General features: G+C 45.4%; 1 protein-coding gene across 2 annotated transcripts in view; it reads right to left on the reverse strand.

Moving 5' to 3' along the window:
• ACACB (acetyl-CoA carboxylase beta) overlaps positions 1 to 20,938 on the reverse strand; it is a 125,016-nt gene that overhangs the window by 72,691 nt on the left and 31,387 nt on the right. For both annotated transcript variants that reach the window (XM_084992871.1, NM_001206399.1), the window contains 9 exon segments: positions 14,294 to 14,420; positions 11,806 to 11,944; positions 10,006 to 10,115; positions 9,715 to 9,796; positions 8,466 to 8,564; positions 6,916 to 7,025; positions 6,699 to 6,809; positions 3,941 to 4,150; positions 3,498 to 3,668 (listed from right to left, as the gene is read on the reverse strand). In XM_084992871.1, coding sequence (XP_084848997.1) covers positions 3,498 to 3,668; positions 3,941 to 4,150; positions 6,699 to 6,809; positions 6,916 to 7,025; positions 8,466 to 8,564; positions 9,715 to 9,796; positions 10,006 to 10,115; positions 11,806 to 11,944; positions 14,294 to 14,420 — 1,159 coding nt within the window.

A 20,938-nucleotide genomic window follows, 5' to 3' on the forward strand; every position in this document is an offset into this window, starting at 1 on the left:
TCAGATTCAATCCCTGGCCCAAGGAACTGCCATATGCCAAGGGTGTGGACATTAAAACACACACACACACACACACACACACACACACACACACACAAAGAACAGCTAAAAATTATTGAGACAGCTGGGAAATTTTTCATGTGGACCGTAAATAACATTAGGTAAATATGTGGGGGCATCAAAGCTCTGTTTCCCTAGATGGACCTGGAGATTATCATACTAAGTGAAGCAAGTCTGAAAGAAAAAGACAAATACCACATGGTATCACTTACATGTGGAATCTTAAAAAAAAAATTTTAAAAGAAAACAAATGAACTTATTTGCAGAACAGAAACAGACTCACAGACTTTGAAAACAAACTTATGGTTACCAAAGAGAACAGCTTGGGGGGGCACAGGGACATTTGAGATTAGCATATGCACACTGAGATATATGGATGATTGGCCAACAGGTCCCTGCTGTATAGCAGAGGCAGCTCTATCCAATATTCTGTGATGATCTACATGAGAAAAGAATCTGAAAAAGAATGGCCATAGGCACATATGTAGCTGATCGCTTTGTTGTACAGCAGAAATTATCACAACATTGTAAATCAACTGTACTTCAATAAAACCTTAAACAGTGAAAAAGAAAAAGCCTCTATTTCCCAAGCATGTCACCCATGGCATGTGGAAGTTCCCGGGGCAGGGAATGAACCCATCCCACAGCAGTGACCCAAGCCACTGCCATGACAACATTGAATCCTTAACCTGCTGCACCACAAGGGAACTCCTCCCAGGAAGCTCTTATCTGAAGAATTTAGAGGCAAAGTGGCATGAAGTTCAAGTCAAAACATCTCTCCAGAGGTTGAGCCAGGGAGTTCCTGTTGTGGCTCAGCAGGTTATGAACCTGACTAGTATCCATGAAAATTCAGGTTCAATCTCTGGCCTTGCTCAGTGTGTAAAGGATCCAGCGTTGCTGTGAGCTGTCGTGTCGGTTGCAGACATGGCTTGGATCCCGAGTTGCTGTGGCTGTGGTATAGGCTGGCAGCTGCATCTCCAGTTCGACCCCTAGCCTGGAAACCTCCACATGCCACAGGTAAATGGGCCACATGCTAACAAGTGGTGGATGGAGGTACAGGATGTGGGTGTGAACTGTATTATTCTTGCAACTTTTCTGAAAACTTTCAAACTGAGAGAAAGAAACAAAATATTAAAACAGAATAGGAATTCCCATCATGGCGCAGTGGTTAATGAATCCGACTAGGAACCCTGAGGTTGCAGGTTCAATCTCTGGCCTCCATCAGTGGGTTAAAGATCTGGCATTGCTGTGAGCTCTGGTGTAGGTCGCAGACATGGCTCAGATCCCACATTGCCATGGCTCTGGCGAAGGCCAGCAGCTACAGCTCTGATTAGACCCCTAGCCTGGGAACCTCCATGTGCCACAGGTGGGGCCGGCACAATATTGTGAAAGTATTTATATAATGCCACCAAACTATATACTTATAATGGTCAAAATGATAAATTTTATGTCATGTATATTTTCCTACAGTAAAAAATAGTTCAAAAAAAAGACAGAATAAAAATTTGGGGAGAATTTTAAAGAAATTTAATATTAAATTCTAACTCAGTTAAAACTAATTTTCATCAAATTTAATTTTCATTAATTTAAATGTAATCAAAATTTAAATTTTAAAAGAAACTTTTAAGAAAGAAAAGGGAGAAAGGGAGGAGACATTAATTTTAAAAATGTAAGCAGTTCCAGTAATGCAAGAATTTCTTTTGGGGGGCAGGAGGGAGTAAAGGAGAAAAGAAGAGTTTTACTGCTTTGCCAGGCAAAGGGGGACACAAGGGGCTCGTGCCTTCAACAACTGCGTGTCCCTCAAGAGTTTCTAACTTTGGGTGACATATTCTTAGTGGGAGTGATATTGCTCCTAAGGGGGCAAACATTTGCTCTTGGGGTGAAAAAAACCTTACACTCTCTACATATAAGCAGACCTTGGAGATACTAGGAGTTCAGTTCTGAACCACCACAATAAAGGGAATACTGCAATAAAGAGAGTCACACAAATTTTTTGGATTCCCAGTGCATATAAAAGTTACATTTACACTATACTGTGGTCTATGAAGTGCAATAGCATTATGTCTAAAGGAACACTGTATGTACCTTAATTAAAAATTACATCATACTAAAAAATGCTAATCATCACCTGAGCCTTCAGAGAATCAATATTTTTACTGGTGGAGGATTCGAAATATTACAAGAATTATCAAAATGTGACATGGACATGAAATAAGCATATGCTGCTGGGGAAATGGCACCATTAGACTTGCTCAATGCAGCAATTTTTAAAAAATGCAATAAAGAGAAGTGCAATAAAACAAGATAGGCCTGTATAAAGCACAGCCACATTTACGGTACCCAGATAAATAGTGCACCTGTGATACTAACATTTCATGTGCAACAACATGGATGTGCCTAGAGACTGCCCTACAAAGTGAAGTAAGCCAGACAGAGAAAGGCAAATATCATTATGATGTTGCTTACATGTGGCATCTAAAAAAAGGATACAAATGACCTTATTTACAAAACAGAAATAGACTCACAAACAAAGAAAACAAATTTATAGTCAGCAAAGGTGAAGAGGTATAAATTAGAAGATTGGGATTGAAATATACCTACTACTATATATAAAATATATAATCAACAAGGACCTACTGTATAGCATAGGGAATGATATTCAATATCTTGTAATAACCTATAATGAAAGGGAATGTAAAAAATATGTACATCTACATATACGTGTGTAGCTGAATCACTTTACCATACATCTGAAACTAAGATAACATTGGAAGTCAACTACGATTCAATAAATTTTTAATTTTTTTTAAATTTCATGGAGGAAACAATTACATTTAGAATGGATAAGCAATGAGGTCCTGCTGTGCAGCACAGGGAACTATAAACAATCACTTGTGATAAAACATGATGGCAGATAATATGAGAAAAAGTATATATATATATATATATATATATATATATATATATGTATGTATGACTGGGTCACTTTGCTGTATAGCAGAAATTTACAGAACACTGTAAATCAACTATAATAAAATTTTTAAGGAAAAAAAAACTTCTTTAATAAAAAGGAAAGCTAAGAAATTTTTCATGGAGGAGAAATTGGGGTGGAGGGAAATGTTTCAAAGGGCTCCATGGGAGAAGGCAAATGAAAAAAGAGGTGTATGAATGAGTACTGGGGGTCGGCAAATACTGTGAAATTGTATAAAATAGATTTTCCCAGGGAGAAAGTCCACAGTTTCTGCCAGTTTCTCCAAAGGCTATACAGCCAAAGGTGACAAACTTAACTAAGGTTTCTCAGCCTGCATGGCCCTTCGCGCTACCCACATACTAAAACAGTCATTGCCCAGGACACCAGCCAAGAGACGGGCAGGGAAGTCAGATTAGACTGGGGATCCCGCTCTGGGCAGAAGCAGCCCCAGGGCCCGTTTCCTTGCCTGTAGCTGGGCAGCCGGCAGGTTGACATCAGCGATCATTTCCGTGCAGGGATGTTCCACCTGCAGGCGGGGATTCAGCTCCAAGAAGTGGAAGCTGCCATCCTGGCTGTAGAGATATTCAACTGTCCCTGTGCTCACGTAGCCCACAGTCTTGGCCAGGCGCACAGCACACTGCAGAGAGATGGGACCGAAGGGTTTCCAGCAGTTTTCTCAGGGGTGGGGGGAAAGTGTGCTAGTTCCCTCACCACATGCAGGCTGAGGACCTGCCATGCAGAAATTATTTTAAACCCAAGGCTGAAATCATCTCCACGATGGGCACCCCCTGCCTGGTCTCTCCTGGGACACCTACTCTCCTGTGGCCACTCGGACGGTTGAACGCTCTTACTGGCTCTGAGCAGAGACGCCTCCCCCCTGCAACTGTCCCCCACCTCCGCAGAACCCACCTGCTCCATGAACTCAAACACGGCTGGCGTGGCGATGGTGGCTGGCGCCTCCTCTATGATCTTCTGATGCCTTCGCTGGATGGAACAGTCACGCCCAAACAGGGACACGGCGTTCCCATACTGGTCGGCGAGGATCTGGACCTCCAGGTGATGGGCGTGCTGGGCCAGCTTCATGAGAAAGACGGGGGAGCCAGGGATCTCGCTCTGCACCTGGGGGGATGGCAGGGTGGCTGGATCTTCCCTGGGGAACCAGGGCTGGAGCAGGAAGTTATCCAAAGCAGGCACGAGATGATGGCAATGATGCCCATGATTTTCCTGACATTTCGGTTTCACCTCTTTCAAAGACATTACATTCTAGTTGGTTTTAGGTCAAATATTATGAAAATATATAACAGAGAAAGTGAAACTTTCCCACAACCATCTCCTAGAGAAAATGTGCTATTAAGAGTTGGGTACAGAAGGGAGTTTCTGTTGTGGCTCAGCAGATTAAGAACCTGACTAGTATCCATGAGGATGCAGGTTCGATCCCTGGCCTTGCTCTGTGGGTTAAGGATCCATCATTGTCAAAATCTGTGGCATAGATCATGGCACTGCCATGGCTGTGGTGTAGGCCAGCAGCTGCAGCTCCAATTCCACCCCTAGCCTGGGAACTATCATATGCCGCAGGTATGGCCCTAAAAAAAAGAAACAGTTGGGTACAGGAGTTCCCTGGTGGTCTAGGGGTTAGGACTTGGTGCTTCCACCACTGCAGCCTGGGTTCAATCCCTGGTCTGGGAACAGAGAACCCACATCAAGGTTTGCTGCTGAAAGGAACAAACAAAATAGATTTTAAAAAAGAGTTGGATACAAAAAAACCAACAAACAAAAGAGTTGGGTACAAATTGGTTTTCCTTTAAGGTCTGCATAGAGACAATGTTTCTTTAAACAAAAACAAAACCAAAACACACTACTCTGTAGCCTTCTCCTCCTCCTACTTAATTCCCTCTCTTAGCCAGCTTTCCTCAGTGGAAGCTACAGACCAACTCACTCCCTTCTTTTAATAACTGAAAGGCATTGTCTTATAGGCATGCTGACCAGAGATTCTTAAAGATGAAGTAAAAAGAACTGTTCACATGGAATGATTTCCAAGATAAATTTTTAAAAAGCAAGTTGCAATAACATAAGGGATGATCCCACTTATGTGAAAAATAATGAAACAGAATTATATGCATGTCTATGTAAATGTATATACTACAGTAAAAGTACCAGAAAGAAAGCCAATAGCTAACAGGGACTATAGCTGAGAAGGGAGGAGGGGTTGAGAGGTGATGTTGTGAAAAGCGACCTTTCCCTTTTAACTCTTAACATATCACTGAATTGTCTGAATGTTGACACAGAGAACATTTTTTTTTCCATACTGCACCCATGCAGTTGAAAAAAAAAAGCAAGCTTGGAGAAGTCCCTAGTAGCCTAGTGGTTAAAGGATTCAGTGTTGTCACTACTGTGACATGGGTTTGATCCCTAGCGAGGGAACTTGTGCATGCCATGGGAGTGGCCCAAAACAGAAAAACAAAAATTTAAAAAAAGCAAGCTTGGGGGAGGCTGTGCATGGGGGAGGGGGTGGGGAGGTCTATGGAAAAACTCTGTCCTTTCCACTCAATTTTGCTGTGAATTAAAAACTTCTCTGGGAGTTCCCGTCATGGCGCAATGGTTAATGAATCCAACTAGGAACTATGAGGTTTCAGGTTCAATCCCTGGCCTTGCTCAGCGGATTAAGGATCCAGCATTGCTGTGAGCTGTGGTGTGGGTTGCAGATGCAGCTCAGATCCTGCATTGCTGTGGCTGTGGTGTAGGCCAGCAGCTACAGCTCTGATTAGGCCACTAGCCTGGGAACCTCCATATGCTGCAGGAGCGGCCCTAGAAAAGGCAAAAAGACAAAAATAAATAAATAAATAAATAAAATAAAATCTACATGTGAATATCCTGGAAGAACCTATAATGGAAACGGACCTGAAAAAGAGCAGATATATACATACAACTAAATCATTTTGCTTTATACCTAAAACATTGTAAATCACATGTACTTCAATAAAAAAATTAAAATTAAACAAAAAATAAATTAACTAAATGAAATAAAATATTCATGTGAGCAAGGTCCAGAAGAAAACCTAGAAATATTTAAATACTTGGGTTAAATACCAACCATCAGCATAAATTTTTATGAACATTGCGAACAACAATGTTTTAAAACCCAGGAGTTCCCTGGTGGCTCAGCAGGTTAGGGACCTGGCCTTATCATCACTGTGGTCTGGTTACTGCCATGGTGTGGGTTCAATCACTGACCCAGGAACTTTTTGTGGGTGCGGCCAAAGAAAAAAGTGGAAATCCAGCTACAAATAAGTAAATATATGTTTCATTCCAACAATAATAATCGATCATCTAGAAACATTAAAAATATCGAAACTGCTAACATTTACAAAATATCCCATCTCTTGAGAAAAACACAGTTACAGATATGCTCCCAAACAGATACCTCTGAAATCATTTATAGACACACTGATTCATAGAATCGAACAGCTAAGGACAGAGTGTACAGATCAATGCAAACAGGTAAAAATGTACGCATTTGCTTTGCCACACAACATAGCATATTCTAGCTCCTGCAAATGCCCTCTTGATGGTGACACAATACTATTAGTGGAAAGAATCTGATGGCCAACAATGGCATAAACACAACTTCCAACAACCCAGGGAAAAGTACACAGCCCAACAAGCTCACCTGTCTGAAAAGGATTGGGAAGTCCTCGGCGGTCTCGGCCTTCCGTATTCCTTTCCCTCCACCACCTTCAGAAGCTTTGATCATCAAGGGATAACCAATTTTTTCTGCTGCCTGTGGGCGAAGGACAAACAGCCCTCTTTAGAGGTTGGATGGTTTCCGCTGCCACCACCATGATGAGAAGGCTCTGTCACCTGGGCCCCCCAGGATCTGCGTTTACCTCCAAGCCCTCATCTACATCTTTCACGCAACCTTCCTCATAAATGCACTGTGGGACACTGATCCTTTGTCCCTGCTGTAGGCTGTCTTCTGTCCACTCCACTGTCAGACCTGGGGGGTCACAAAGAACACTGAATCTTCCCAAAAACAGCCCAGACACAACAGAGGAACACGGGGCCACTTCCCACCAAAGCCACTCTGGACCAACAGTGGCTTCCCACCAAAGCCACTCTGGACCAACACCGTCCTTCAGAGTTCCTGTCATGGTGCAAGCAGATCGGTGGCGTCTTAGGAGCACTGGGACCCAGGTTCGATCCCCGGCCCGGCACAGTGGGTTTAGGATCCAGCATTGCCACAGCTGCAGCTTAGGTTACAACTGCGGCTCTGATCTGATCCCTGGCCAGGGAACTCCATATGCCTTGGGCCAGCCAAAAAAAAAGGGGGGGAAATATTGTAAAAAGACACAGTCCTTCAGCTTCCATTGTGGATTTTAATTTCCTTAAGGACTGACTCAACCCTGAATGGAAATCAAGCTTAAGAGAATTCAGACCGAGTCTCCCACAGCCATATTAACATGAATCCCAACAAAAAATCCCAACTCGAGCCTATGCAGTCATCTGCATATGAATCACTACTTCCCAAAACCCTGTGAAGATTTTTTTAAGACAAATGAACCAACCAGAAACAAACTATTCATTCCAAATTTAAAATTCAATCTTTGGAGGGAAAAAAAATCAAATAGTTAAGAAACTCTTGAGACATTTTCTTGTTTATTTTAGAAATTCCACTTTAATGAATTTATCCTAAGGAAATAATTAAAATGTACATGGAGAGTTAGCTACAAGATTGAGGCTTTTAATATTTTCAAAATTAGAAAAAATTTAATTGGAATTAAATGTATAACTATAGAAGACTAGTAAGTAAATTATGGTACATCTACAAGCCTATGCAGGTATTTTATCTTATTTTTTATTTTTTTGTCTTTTTAGGGCCGCACCCATGGCATATAGAAGTTCCCAGGCTAGGGGCTGAATCAGAGCTGTAGCTGCTAGCCTACACAACTGCCACAGCAACGCCAGATCCAAACTGTGTCTGCAATATGCACCACAGCTCAGGGCAACACTGGATCCTTAACCTATGGAGCGAGGCCAGGATCAAACCCTCATCCTCATGGATACTAGTCAGGTTACTGCTGAGCCAAAACAGGAACCCCTATGCAGGTATTTTAAATGTTACAAAGTGTATTTATGGACACAGGTCAGTGAGAAAAATCAAGTCACAAACTACTAAATATAAGAGCTCTGGCTTGTGTTTAGAAAAAAGGTTGGAACAACATAACAATGTAACCAATGGTCAAAATTGGATTATAAACAATTCCTACTTCTTATTTGTACTTCTCATATTTTCTAGGTTGTCTACAATGATAGCTTTCTTGATCATTTCAATTTTTTAAGTGAAAAAATGAGAAACACATACTCGGGTCACTCCTCACTTCACATTGGCAAGACTGGGACGAGGAGTTCCCCCAAAGTCAAGTTCAGGGCCTCTTACCACTTCCGCTCCAGGGCAACGTTGGGATCTTCAGGGTCTGGGCCACGATGGTGGAGGCAATCTTGTCTCCCAGGGCCCACATGGCCTCACTGGGAGGACCTGGAGGTGGGGGAGGCAAGGCGGAAGCAGAATCACGTCAGATTTAGCCACAAGATCCTGGAAGCCGGATGCCCACCAAGTGCACAAAGAAAAGTACCCAGGTCCCAGCTTTCAAGGAATTAACATCAAGCCAGGAAAGAAAAAAAAAAAAGTCATTAGCCTGCTACTTCATCAGTCAACTTTCAACACATGTGGATTGTAAACCCGAGTTACAACTTGAGCTGTGCGGCCTACACAAAATTCACTAGCAAAAAGCTAGACCAAGAGGGCAAGCCAGCACCTCAAAACGCTAGACCAGAGGTTAGCAAATGTTTTCTATAATGAGCCATAGGCAGTACATCAATGAATGCGCAGGGCTGTGTTTCAATAAAACTTTATTTACAAAAGCAGGCAGTGGGCCAGATTTTATCTGCGAGCTATAACTGGCTGGCTCTGTGACTGTACCATCAACCTCCAGAGTTAAAAATGCTACTGTGGCAGCCAATAAGAGGCCCTGAACAAAGAACATGTCGGTGAGCACAGACGGCCAGGCAGACACTCGGGTGGCTATCACGTATGGACTTAACACTGAACTGCTTTATACACAAGTCTGTGTTGTGGGCCCAGAGGTGAAGGAGCAGCAACAGCGACTTATGGGGAATAAGAAATGACCCCCATCACACACAAGGATGATGAACAGCATAATTGAGCAAAGTTTCCAAATACAAATATGAATCCTGAAACAAACAGATGCTACAGACAATACGGATCATTTTACCTAATTAGTAGTAGAGATGAGGGGCTCTGGGCCCAGGGGCCGAGGACATTCCAAAGGCCTGAGAACAGCCCAAGCAAAGGTGTGGCCTTATCAGAAAGGGTTCTAAAGCTAGTTAGAAATCTGAACATGGCTGGTATCTCGATACCAGCAGGAACACCAGCAGAGCGTTCTGTCTGCCCCAGCATCAGTCTGCTGTGGTAACCATGGTAACGGCCCTTCTTTCCCTGGGTTGGCTGACCTACCCATGGGCCCTCCCACCCCTGTACTTGCTTGCTGTTGACCAGGAAAGCGTGGTGCAGGAATATCAAGCTGGTCCCTCCATACACGGCTATGACGCACTAAGCAGGCCATCAACCTCCCAGTCCCCACCTATGTCATGCAGACACACTCTACCTAAGAAAGCAATCTCGTGCTTGTGCAGGAGCTCCGGAAGTTTGGGGTTTTCAGAAGCATGGCCCCAGCCAGCCCACACTGCCTGCAAACACAGAGAGGCATGAACAAAGGTCTTCCTTCAAGAACCCACCTCCCATCTCACCCCAAATCTCTGGGCTGGGTCCTATCAACCCTGGATTTCAGAGTCTCCTAGGACTTGGCTCCCCCATCCCTCCCACTATGCAGAATCAGGTTGCTCCAGAGCTCAGGTCGTCATCCTGTGGGCAGACTGGGGCACCTCGTCCGACTTACCTGCACAGGGATCCTCTTGGCAATGTCCACAATTAGCTCCACATTGGCATAATTGTTGTTGTTGGGCCCTCCTGGGACAGGGACATACTGATCTGCCATCTTGATATACTCTGGAATTAAACAGGAGAGCAGGAGTTCCCACTGTGGCTCAGTGGGTTAAGAACACAACATTGTCTCTGGGAGGATGTAGGTTCGATCCCTGGCCTCACTCAGTGGGTTAAGGATTCAGCATTGCCACAAGCTGCAATGTAGATCACAGATCTGGTGTGGCTGTGGCATAGGTCAGTGGCTACAGCTCTGATTAAACCCCTAGCCTGGGAACTTCCACATGCTGCAGGTGTGGCCATGCAAAGAAAAGCAAAAACAAAAACAGGAGAGCAGAGGAGAAAAGGATTGAGGGTCAGAAGTTGAGGGCGGGACATCTGTAGGACGCCACCACACGCAGCCACTGAAAGGATAACCATGACGATTCTAGGGCAACAATGGACAAACATATATGATACTTTGAAGAAAACCAAATATGACTTTAACTGTATGAAAATATATCTGGGTCTGGATAAAGGCTGGAAGGCAACAACAAAAAAGGAACAAACTATCAAGATAGTCAGATCAGAGGTAGGTTTTCAAAATTCCTCAAGTTTATCTTAAAACGGTTTTGCCATTAAACACAACGTTTGTTTTTTATCATGGTAAAAAAAATAACATAAATTTACCATCTTCATCACTTTTTTAAGTGCCCAGCCCCATAGTGTCAAGTATATTGACATTGTTGTGGAAAAGATCTCTAGAACTTTTTCATCTCCCGCATCTCAAACTCCGTACCCATGAAAGAATAACTCCCCTTCCCCCTCCCCAAAGCCTCTGGCAACCACCGTTCTACTTTCCGTCTCTATGAGTCTGAATACTCTAGGGATCTCATAAAAGTGGAAATATCTAGTATTTTTTGTGACTAGCTTATTTCACTTAGCACAATGCCCTCAAGGTTTATCCATGTTGTAACATACAATAGGATTTTCTCCCTTTTCAAGATTAAATATAACACAATGTTTTGATTTTAAAATATTCATGCTCTTTAAAACCAGAAATCCCACTTCTAGGAATATGTTCTAAAAAACTAATTAAAAAAAAAAAAAAAAACTCATCACAAAACAGAAACAGACTCACAGACAAAGAGAACAGACTCGTGGTTGCCAAGGAGGAAGGCGAGTGGGGAAGAGATGGATTGGGAGTCCAGAATGAGCAGATGCAAACTATTAGATACAGAATGGATAAATAACAAGGTCCTACTATATAGCACAGTGAACTATATTCAATATCCTTTGATAAACCATAATGAAAAAGAACATGAAAAATAATGTGTGTATATACATATGCATAACTGACTCACTTTGCTATATAATAGAAATTAACACAATGTTGTAAATCAACTCTACGTCAATAAAATAAATTTTTTAAAAAAGCACTGATCAACAAGGCCAAAGACTAATATAAGAGTGTCACAGGGCACTGTTTTGAACTGTGAAAAGTGAGAATCAGGAATTCTCTTGTGGTGCAGTGGATTAAAGATGTGGCGTTGTTACTGCAGCAGCTTGGGTTGCTGCTGTGGCATGGGTTTGATCCCTGGTCCAGCAACTTCCATAGGCCATGGATGCAACAACAACAACAACAAAGGAAAGGGAAACAAATGCAGATTCAGCAGAGGTATCCTGCAACACAGTTTGGGGTCCAGGATGGACTTGGTCTAAGTAGGGTAGAGGAGATGAGAGTAGGTAAGGTTGGGGTGTGGCAGGACCCAAGTACCTGCATTGGCCTTGAGGTCCTCAGGGGTTACCATGACTACAAACCGGATGGCCCGCTCATTTCGGAACATCTCGTAGGCCCACCTGCGGATGGAGCGCATGCACTTCACAGCAGCAATGCCATTGTTGGCGATGAGCACCTGGACAGGGAAAACAATCAAGGGGCCAGAGCTGCACACCTACCTGTGCTGAAGGCTGTGTGCTACCCTGGGGTTCATCTTACCTCTGCAAGCTTCCCATGGTATCTCTTTGGAGTTCTATGCCACTCAGCCCAGCACAGAGCAGGTACTCAAAGTCTGCTGGCTGCATGAATGGATGAGCCAATGGATGGATGGATGATGGGATGGGTGGATAGAAGGATGGTTGAATGGATGCTCAAATGAATAATGGAATGGATGGATAGATGGAGGATGACTGAATGAATAATGGGATGATGGATGGATGGATTAATGATTTTTTATTCCTCTCTTTGGCACCATCATGTTCACAGAACACTTTTTTGAGTGTCTGTTATGTACCAAGCTACAGTACAATGTATTTCACCAACATTATTTCATTTCATCCTCACAGTAGCCCTTTGAAAGAGATCATATCATTATCTCTACTGGAGTTAAATACATTGAAACTCATAGGAGTTAAGACACTTGCCCAAGGTCACACAGCTAGTAAGTGGCAGAGCTGGGACTCATAAGACCTCCACAGTATGACCTGTGCTCCATCCCCCATGGCTGCCTCTGCATCCAGAAGGTTAAATGTCCCAGATTTGGGAAGGGGAAAAGGCAGTGATGCTGGCTGTCCCCAGCAACGAAGGGGTCCTGGTTTGGAATCTCACTGGGTTGTGAACTTGCGGCGCAGCATTCGGCAGATCCCTTCCCTCTCTGAGCTCCATCTTCACATGAGGAGCTCAGCCTGGTCACACTCCTGGCTTGGTCTCTAAGAAATCAAACCAAGCTGTAGGTTTCTTGTTAGGAAAAAAAAAATCAGGCATAGGGCTTCAAAGCTCTGACTTCTATGGCAAGTCCTTCCATCACTGACTAATCTCCATGACAGCCATGAAGGTCAAGTCTCATTGGAGATTCGGGATGTGATCACCTCTATTTTACCAGAGGGGAATCAGAGCCCAGATATCACATCCCTCAAGTGGCCACAGCGGGTTCTGCATTCTTTCTCCCTTTCAAAAAAAAAAAAATACCTCCCAGGGAGTGATGACCAAACAGCTGGGGTTCAGCTTCCTCAACCTTATCACCAGAGCAAGCCTTGGTTAACACTACAGTGACCCCAACATGGCCCAGTTTCCCTGGGGCCCATCTGTTCTAGCACATTCTGCCAGTCCCTTGAGGGAGGGAGCCGCTGCAGGCCAGCTTGCTGTTCTAGTCTCCACAGCTGTAACTTTCCCACAAGAGGGCCAGCAGAGGGGACAAGCCACGGTTCTGGGCTGAGGCCTTCTGGAGCCAACCCAGCTTCTCCCCTCCTAAGGGCTGAACACAACCACTGGCTGGACTGACGTAACACAGTCCCAGGGGGAGTGTGGCAACGAGCAGTTTCTGGATCCCCACCCTGGAGATTCTGACCCTGAGGGTCTGGGATGGAGGAGAAGAGGGAAGGGTATATTTTCAGACAGCCAGACTGGTGGCAGCTGGGTTTGGGAGCCTATGTGAGTCTCTATGGCTCAGTGCTGTACTTATGATGCTGAGGCATAGACATGGGTTCTGGGTTCAAATCCCAGCTCCGCTGCTGACTGGCTGTGAGACCTGCGTCTGGGCCTCAGTTTCCTCATCTGTAAAATAATACCCAGCAACAACACTGTGAGGATGGTTCAATGAGATATGTGATGTAAAGCAATTAACAGGATGCCTGGCCCAGAGTTACCCTCAATAAACTGGAGCTGCTGCTTTTACTACTACTGCTACTACGGCTGCTATTACTACTACTGCTATTATTAACAACTACAATGCCCTCAAGTAAACTGGAAAAGAAAAAAGCCTTCCAGTCAAACAGACCTGAGTTCAAATCCTGGCTCCAGCGCTCACTACCTCTTTGACTTTGGACAAGCAAGGCAGACCTCTGAGTCCTCACATCTCCATGAATATGACAGGAATGATCAAAAGGTACACAGTCAGCGCCTTACCCAGAGGATGGGAAACGCCATGAAAAGCCTTCCCAAAGGACCAATCTTAGTGCTTTCCTTTCGTCCCTGTCGTTCCAGGACCTGGTCTGCTCTCCTGGAAGGAGCTGCAGAGTCCAGGAGGGCAGGGGTGCATTGTAGGCTTCTCTCCCAGGAACCCAGAAAGAGCCCCTGCACGAAGGCCCCTCGGGTCTCAGTGGGAGCCCCCACCTCCCTGCTCAGAGGCCCCCGTCTCCTCTGTGACACAGGGGGTCACACACATGTTGCTTCATGCAAAGCCGTGAAGGCTGAGCAAGTGCTCACAAAGGGGCGGGCCTGCGACTGGTTCACCCACCCTACCCTGAGCGCTGGGCCCCATCTGTACCTTCTCAATGACCCGATCCCCCCCAAAGCGCGTGACAAACTCGGCGGGGGAAGCCACAGTGAAGTCCCTGTGCAGGTCCAGCTTCTTCTGTTCTCTTCTTGCCAGATGGAACCCCGACATGCTGGGCCTGCCAGGAAACAGGACAGACCCATGAGCAAGGGGGACAGGGACCCTTAGGGAGGGGCTCAGGCGCCGGCACCTAGGAAACCCACATGGGCAGAGAAGCCGAAGCCCATCAGATCCCCGCTGATTTGCAGTCCCTCTCTGGGGACCCTGAAGCACTGGACTAGGAGACTTAAGAGCCCAGCTCACAACAAGGGCTGCTGTGTATAGCACAGGGAACTCTACTCAATATCCTGTAATAACCTGTACTGGAAAAGAATGTGTGTGTGTGTGTGTGTGTGTGTGTGTGCGCGCGCGCACGCGCACATAACTGAATCACTTTGCTATATACCTGAAACTAACACATTGTGAATTAACTGTACTTCAGTTAAAAAAAAAAAAAATGAGGCCAGTGCACAGATAAAGCAGAAGCAACCCCCTGACCTGCCCCAAGCTAGATGTTTAGATTGCTTTTTTTTTTTTTTTCTTTTTTCTTTTTAGGGCTGCACCTGCAGCACATGGAAATTCCTGGGCTAGGGGTCAAATCAGAGCTAAAGGCTAAATCGGAGGGGTCAAATTGGAGCTGCCAGCCCACACCACAGCCATGGCAATGCCAGATCCGAGTTGTATCTGTGACCTACACCACAAAGCAGCTTCCAGCAATGATGAATCCTTAACCCACTGAGAGGCCAGGGATCAAACCTGCCTACTCACCGGGAGTGCCAGGTTCTTAGCCTGCTGAGCCATAGTGGGAACTTTAGATTTTTCATTTTCAATTCTTTCTTACTTTATATGCGCATAACTTAGGAATTCAAACAATAGTAAAAAAGCTTATAACAGAGGGGCAAGTTCATGATGAGGGATGAAGCCCACACATTCTAATACTTTTACAATTATTAGGCAATATTGTATTGGCGTTCCCGCAGTGGCACAATAGGTTAGTGATCTGGCTTGTCTCTGTGGCATTGCTGGTTTGATCTTTGGCATGGCACTGTGAGTTAAGGATCCAGCATTGCCACAGCTGTGGCTTAGGTCACAGATTAGCTTGGATTTAATCCCTGGCCCAGGAACTTCTGTAAGCAGCGGGTGCAGTCAAAATAGCATTTTGACTGCAATAAATACTACCTTTCATGTGCTTCTCTGTACACGTAGATCAACTTTAAAAAAAAAAAAATGAGCACAAAAAAAAAGATGGGTAACAACCAAATAGAAGGTTCTGGCCCCATCCCCCCTCCAGAACCCAAGTCCAGAGGAAATTACGTTTGACTCTATCTGGCATTCACACATCCCCATGGATCTGAACAACATGTATATATTATCTTGTGAGTCATCCATTTACCACACCATCCATCTAGGAACATCTTGTCTTGACAGATATGGAATTAGTGCCCTTAAGTGGCCATCCCGTCTGCTCCTCTTCCCCAACCTCTCAACAGAGGTATGCTGCAATTTGGTAAGCTTGGTATTTGGTGTTATGCAAGTCTGGGATCATTATTCACAGGTGAGGGTTGTGGTATACCAGATGTTCCTTTCTTTTTGTTTCCCCACCCCTCTGAGTTAATAATGTTTTTTCATTGACTTGGTTTTGCTTACACCTGTCACGAACTTATCCCACTCCTCAGCCTCTTAGTACATGTAAGGTAATTGACCAGTTCCATTATTTTTCCACTGATGACATCCCTCCTTTCATCCACACGCTGTTCCCTAAAACCCAACACAACTGTTAACTAGGACTTCCCTTCACTGACATCTTTAAGATTCCCTTTGCCTTTCCTCGGGGTTTGATCCCAAATTTGGGGGACCACATGGCTTGCTCTTTCTCAATGGATGTCCTTATTTGGTCGGGGCAGATCCTCTAGCAGTTTTGTCCAGTTAAAAAGATAGCACAATGGCAGGACACATGACAATGATGTCCCCAACGTGCCTGTCTTGATTCTGGCTGCCATGGGTTCCCTTGCCATCATCACCCTGGAGACTTCCTTTGGTTTTCTTGCAACTCTGTTTCCCATCCTCCATATCTTGCTCTTCTTTGGTTTACTCTCTTGTTTCAGTGGAAGACATCCTCCAGTGCTTTCTAAGAAAAGGTGTTTGAAGAAGTAAATGTTCTGCAACCTTGCATGTTCTAAAACTGTCTTCCTTCTGCCCTCACATTGGACTCGATCATTTGGCTGTGCATGGAATTCTAGAGGGGAAACCTTCTCCTTTAGAATCTTGGAAGCCTTGTGCCATTGTTGCTGTGGCTTCCAAGAATGCCAGAACCAGAGCCACGTTGATTCTTGATCCTTTAGTAGGTGACCTGTCTTTTCATAGCCAGAAACACAGAATGTCCTCTTTCCCCCAGCATTCTACAATTTCAGGGAACAATTTTGGGGATGTGCCATGAGGTATGTGTCAACTCCCATCAGTAAGGCTGGGAATCTGTCAGACTCCTTCAATCTGGAAATTGAAGTCCCGGAATTTATCTTCAAATATTTCCTTGGTGATTTCGCTTTTTTTTTTTTTTTTCCTCTCCATTCTTTCCAGAAGTCATCTTATCAGGATGTTGAAATTCCTGGACTGGCCCACTAGTTTTATGTATTTTTCCCTCTTCTATTTTCTATCCCTTTTCTTCTCCCTTTTGGGTGATGCCCTTAGCCTCATCTCCTAACTGTGCAGAGGAGGTTTTTCACTTCTAATACAGTGTTTTTAATGTCCAAGACCTTGATGTTGGTCCGCAAATGTTCTCTGTTCTGTCACCCTGCTCCTATGTGTACAACATGCTCCCTGCCCCTGATGAGGGTATTTTGCTTTTAATTTTATGGTCACACCCACAGCATATGGATGTTTCCAGGCCAGGGACTGAATCTGAGCCACAGCTGTGACCTATACCACAGCTGCCACAATGCCAGATCTTTCAACCCACTGCACTGGGCTGGGGATTGAACCAACCCAAGCCACTGCAGCGGGACTCTGAACCCTCTGCACCATGGCAAGACCTCCTTGATTGCTTCTTTGTGACCACGAGCAGGAACTAGATGGCATATGAGAAGGACTGAGCATGAGGTAAGGTTATTGGACCCTGAGATCAACACAGGGTGATCAGGGAGGGCTGTGTGTTGGGGAGCCCCATCTTTAGAGTCACCCTCCCTGGCTGGTCCAGTTCCACCAGCAAGAAGTCTCTGGGTCTTCTCCCTGGATGTTAAAGGTTGGCCAGGATCCTGGGGGCAGGGGAGGAGGAAGGGGAGCTGTTGGCACAGGTCTGGGGACAGACCAGCTTTCAAGATTCAGCACCTACACAGGACACTTCCTCCAATTTGGGTTACAGGCCCCATGCCCTCCACTGTGCCCATCAGTCCCCAGTCCAAAGACCATCTGCTTTTCCTCTTCTAGAGAACAAACCACCTGCCTTCTGTTGGGGTGGAGGTAGATCACACAGAGCGGAGAGTGGACTGGGAGTATCACCCAGTCCTTCTCATGCTGGTACCCCCTACTGCAGAGGCACCCAATGCTGTCAATCCCTGCGTCTTTGGGGGATACCAATCTAGTAGGTTCCCAGCTTTTCTCACTGCTGTCTTCCTCTGGGTTCTGTTAAGCTAGTGGCTGCTTGTGTATCTGCTTTCCAGCTTCCAAAATGTTGCTGCTAATCTCCCCTCCCAGTTCTGCTAGGGCCTGATGGGTGTCCAGCTCTTTGAGGAAAATCTCTTCGGAGTTCCCGTTGTGGTGCAGCAGAAACAAATCCGACTAGGAACCATGAGGTTGTGGGTTTGATCCCTGGCCTGGCTCAGTGGGTTAAGGATCTGGCATTGCTGTGAGCTGTGGTGTAAGGTCGCAGACACCGCTTGGATTCCATGTTGCCGTGGCTGTGGTACAGGCCAGCAGCTGTAGCTCTGATTTGACCCTGAGCCTGGGAACTTCCATATGCCATGGGTGCAGCTCTAAAAAGTAAAAACAAAAAGAAAAATCTCTTTGTTGTCACCTGGTGGGGTTTTCACAGGTGCAGAATCAGGTACGTGCAGCCTATGCTCTTAACCGGGCAATGGGCGATTCAAGCAGGGAGACGGCCACCTGCCAGGCACTGAATTAGAGGTTCACCACCCAGTAGCTGTGTCACCAGGCAGCTTGGGAGGCCGGGCCCGAGTAGGCTCTGGGGGCCAAAAGTTTTGGTGAAGAACTGATGAACACTGACAGCATGCCACCAGGAATGGCAAAGCTGGAAGCCAACAAGCCACTGGGGGAGAGAAATCCCATTTTACAGGTGGGTGAACTGAGGCCCAGCCAGGCGCAGGGGCAAGTCAGCGGGACTGGGGCTCTTTCCATCACATCAGGAAATGTTGGTGTGGGCGTTTTCTGCCATATAAAGTCCCTGCATCCAGTACAGTTCCCTGTGGGAAAGCCTTCTACAAACCTGCAGTTTGTCCCCCTTATCCCCACAGGCTCTGCCTATCAGAAATGGGGGGAAAAAAAAAGATTTCTAGGCCAGGGAATAAAACCAGAAATGAATGACAGAAACTCATCATGATGACATGCCAAAAGAGGATACGTATTTTCAATTAAGACATCTCTGAGCTCCCTTGCAGCACAGTGGGTTAAGGATCTGGTGTTGTCACTACAGCGGCTGGGGTGGCTGCTGTGGTGTGAGTTCAGTCCCTGACCCAGGAACTTCCCATGACATAGGTAAGGCCAAAAAAAAAAAAAAGACCTTCTCTGTTCAACTGGGCTTATGCATGTTGTACCCAAAAGAACAAATGAATAAATGATTTCCAGCCCTTGAGATGGCTTCCCTGCTTCCCCATAAATTGCAAGCAGCTTTTCTTCTAAAACCTCCCACAACTGAACGGCAGAAATGAAACAGGACTTGGAAAAGGACTCTGAAAGGTCAATATCATCTTGCAAATGTGAATCATCCCATTAACCAGCAAGCAGTTCAGCTTGTTTTCAAGAACTTTATTTCTTTGGAAAATAGGCAAATTTGGCCTGAGAGCCATCAGGGGCAGACCCCTGGTCTAGGGAAATAGACACCGAAACGTTCATAGCAGTTTTCTCAAAGCAGCTGAACTCTGGGTAGTTTCTGGTTTCTTCTCTTTGCCTACATTTGTTAAATTCGCTGCAATGATAGAGTATTTTCAGTAGGAAGGAAAAGCTATGACTTTTGTAATAGAGATGCTGAAAACTTTGGCCGTTTTGCTACCCACTGGGAAAGGCACTCAGCATCCTCAGTGGTAAAATGAAGGTAATACCATATACCTCACTGGATTGTGAGGATGAAATAAGCTTATATAGAGAAAATAAAATACAGTAACAGGCATACAGTAAACTATTATGTCAGTGCAGTGATGCCAAGAGGACCAGGGGCTACTCTTCTCCCATTCTAACCAAGAACGGCATCAAGCCACTGCTCTGCTCAGTGCAACCATCCTGTCCCCCGATTCTGTCCTTGACCTCCCCCAACTGGCTAGCTTGTTGGCTCCAGAACATCTGAGACATCATTTTCCCCCCCTGTTTTAGCCAACCCCAGAAGTTCCCAAGCAGGGATCGAAACTGAGCCGGAGCTGTGACCTATGCCACAGCTGTGACAACGCCAGATCCTTAACTCGCTGCACCCGGTTGAGGATCCAACCGGCTCTTCCACAGAGATAAGCAGGATCATTAACCCACTGTGCCACAGCGGTAACTCAAACATTACATTTTTTTTTTGGTCTTTTTTTTTTTTTTTTTTCCTATTTCTTGGGCCGCTCTCGCGGCATATGGAGGTTCCCAGGCTAGGGGTCCAATCGGAGCTGTAGCCACCGGCCTACGCCAGAGCCACAGCAACGCGGGATCCAAGCCGCGTCTGCAACCTACACCACAGCTCACGGCAACACCGGATCCTTAACCCACTGAGCAAGGGCAGGGATCAAACCCGCAACCTCATGGTTCCTAGTCGGATTCGTTAACCACTGCACCACGACGGGAACTCCAAACATTACATTTTTATACGCAGAACACTATCTCTCTTTTTTATTTTTGGCCACTTCCACGGCACCACAGCAACGACAACGCCAGATCCTTAACCCACTCAGCCATCAGGCAACTCCTACACACACAATGTTAAAACTCATCAATTTGACCTAAAGCTGAGGTCAATTTGACCAGTTTGACTCTTGTCATTTCCTTGACAACGAAGAAAATCTCAGTCTTTAGAAAAACACCATTCTGTGGCCTGGGAAAAACCATTCACAGCCACCATTTTGATTTCAAAACTGGTGACACCGCCCCACCACCAGATGGGTTGGAACCCATCACAGCAAAGGAGGTGGGTGAACACGTCATGCTGCCAGTGTGGCTCTGCTCCAGGGCCTGTCTGCAGGCTATTTTTATCAATTTCTGACAAAGCCAAAGGCCAATCAACATTGGCTCTGGAGGGCTGACCTTTGGCCTGCATTCATTCCAAGGCAAGTGTGGAGGCTGAAATATTCCATGGTGACTTTGGGAACGGCTTCAGGTGCAGTCAACTACACAGCAAAGGCCAAACACCGTCAGCTGCCCCGGCACAAGACAGGCATTGGGAAGGAAGGAATAAACATT

This window comes from Sus scrofa, chromosome 14 (genome assembly GCF_054392235.1).
Source record: "Sus scrofa isolate SSC_HxYL_T2T_F1_AM1 chromosome 14, Sscrofa_HxYL_maternal_Yorkshire_Landrace_v2.0, whole genome shotgun sequence".
Classification (NCBI taxonomy): domain Eukaryota; kingdom Metazoa; phylum Chordata; class Mammalia; order Artiodactyla; family Suidae; genus Sus; species Sus scrofa.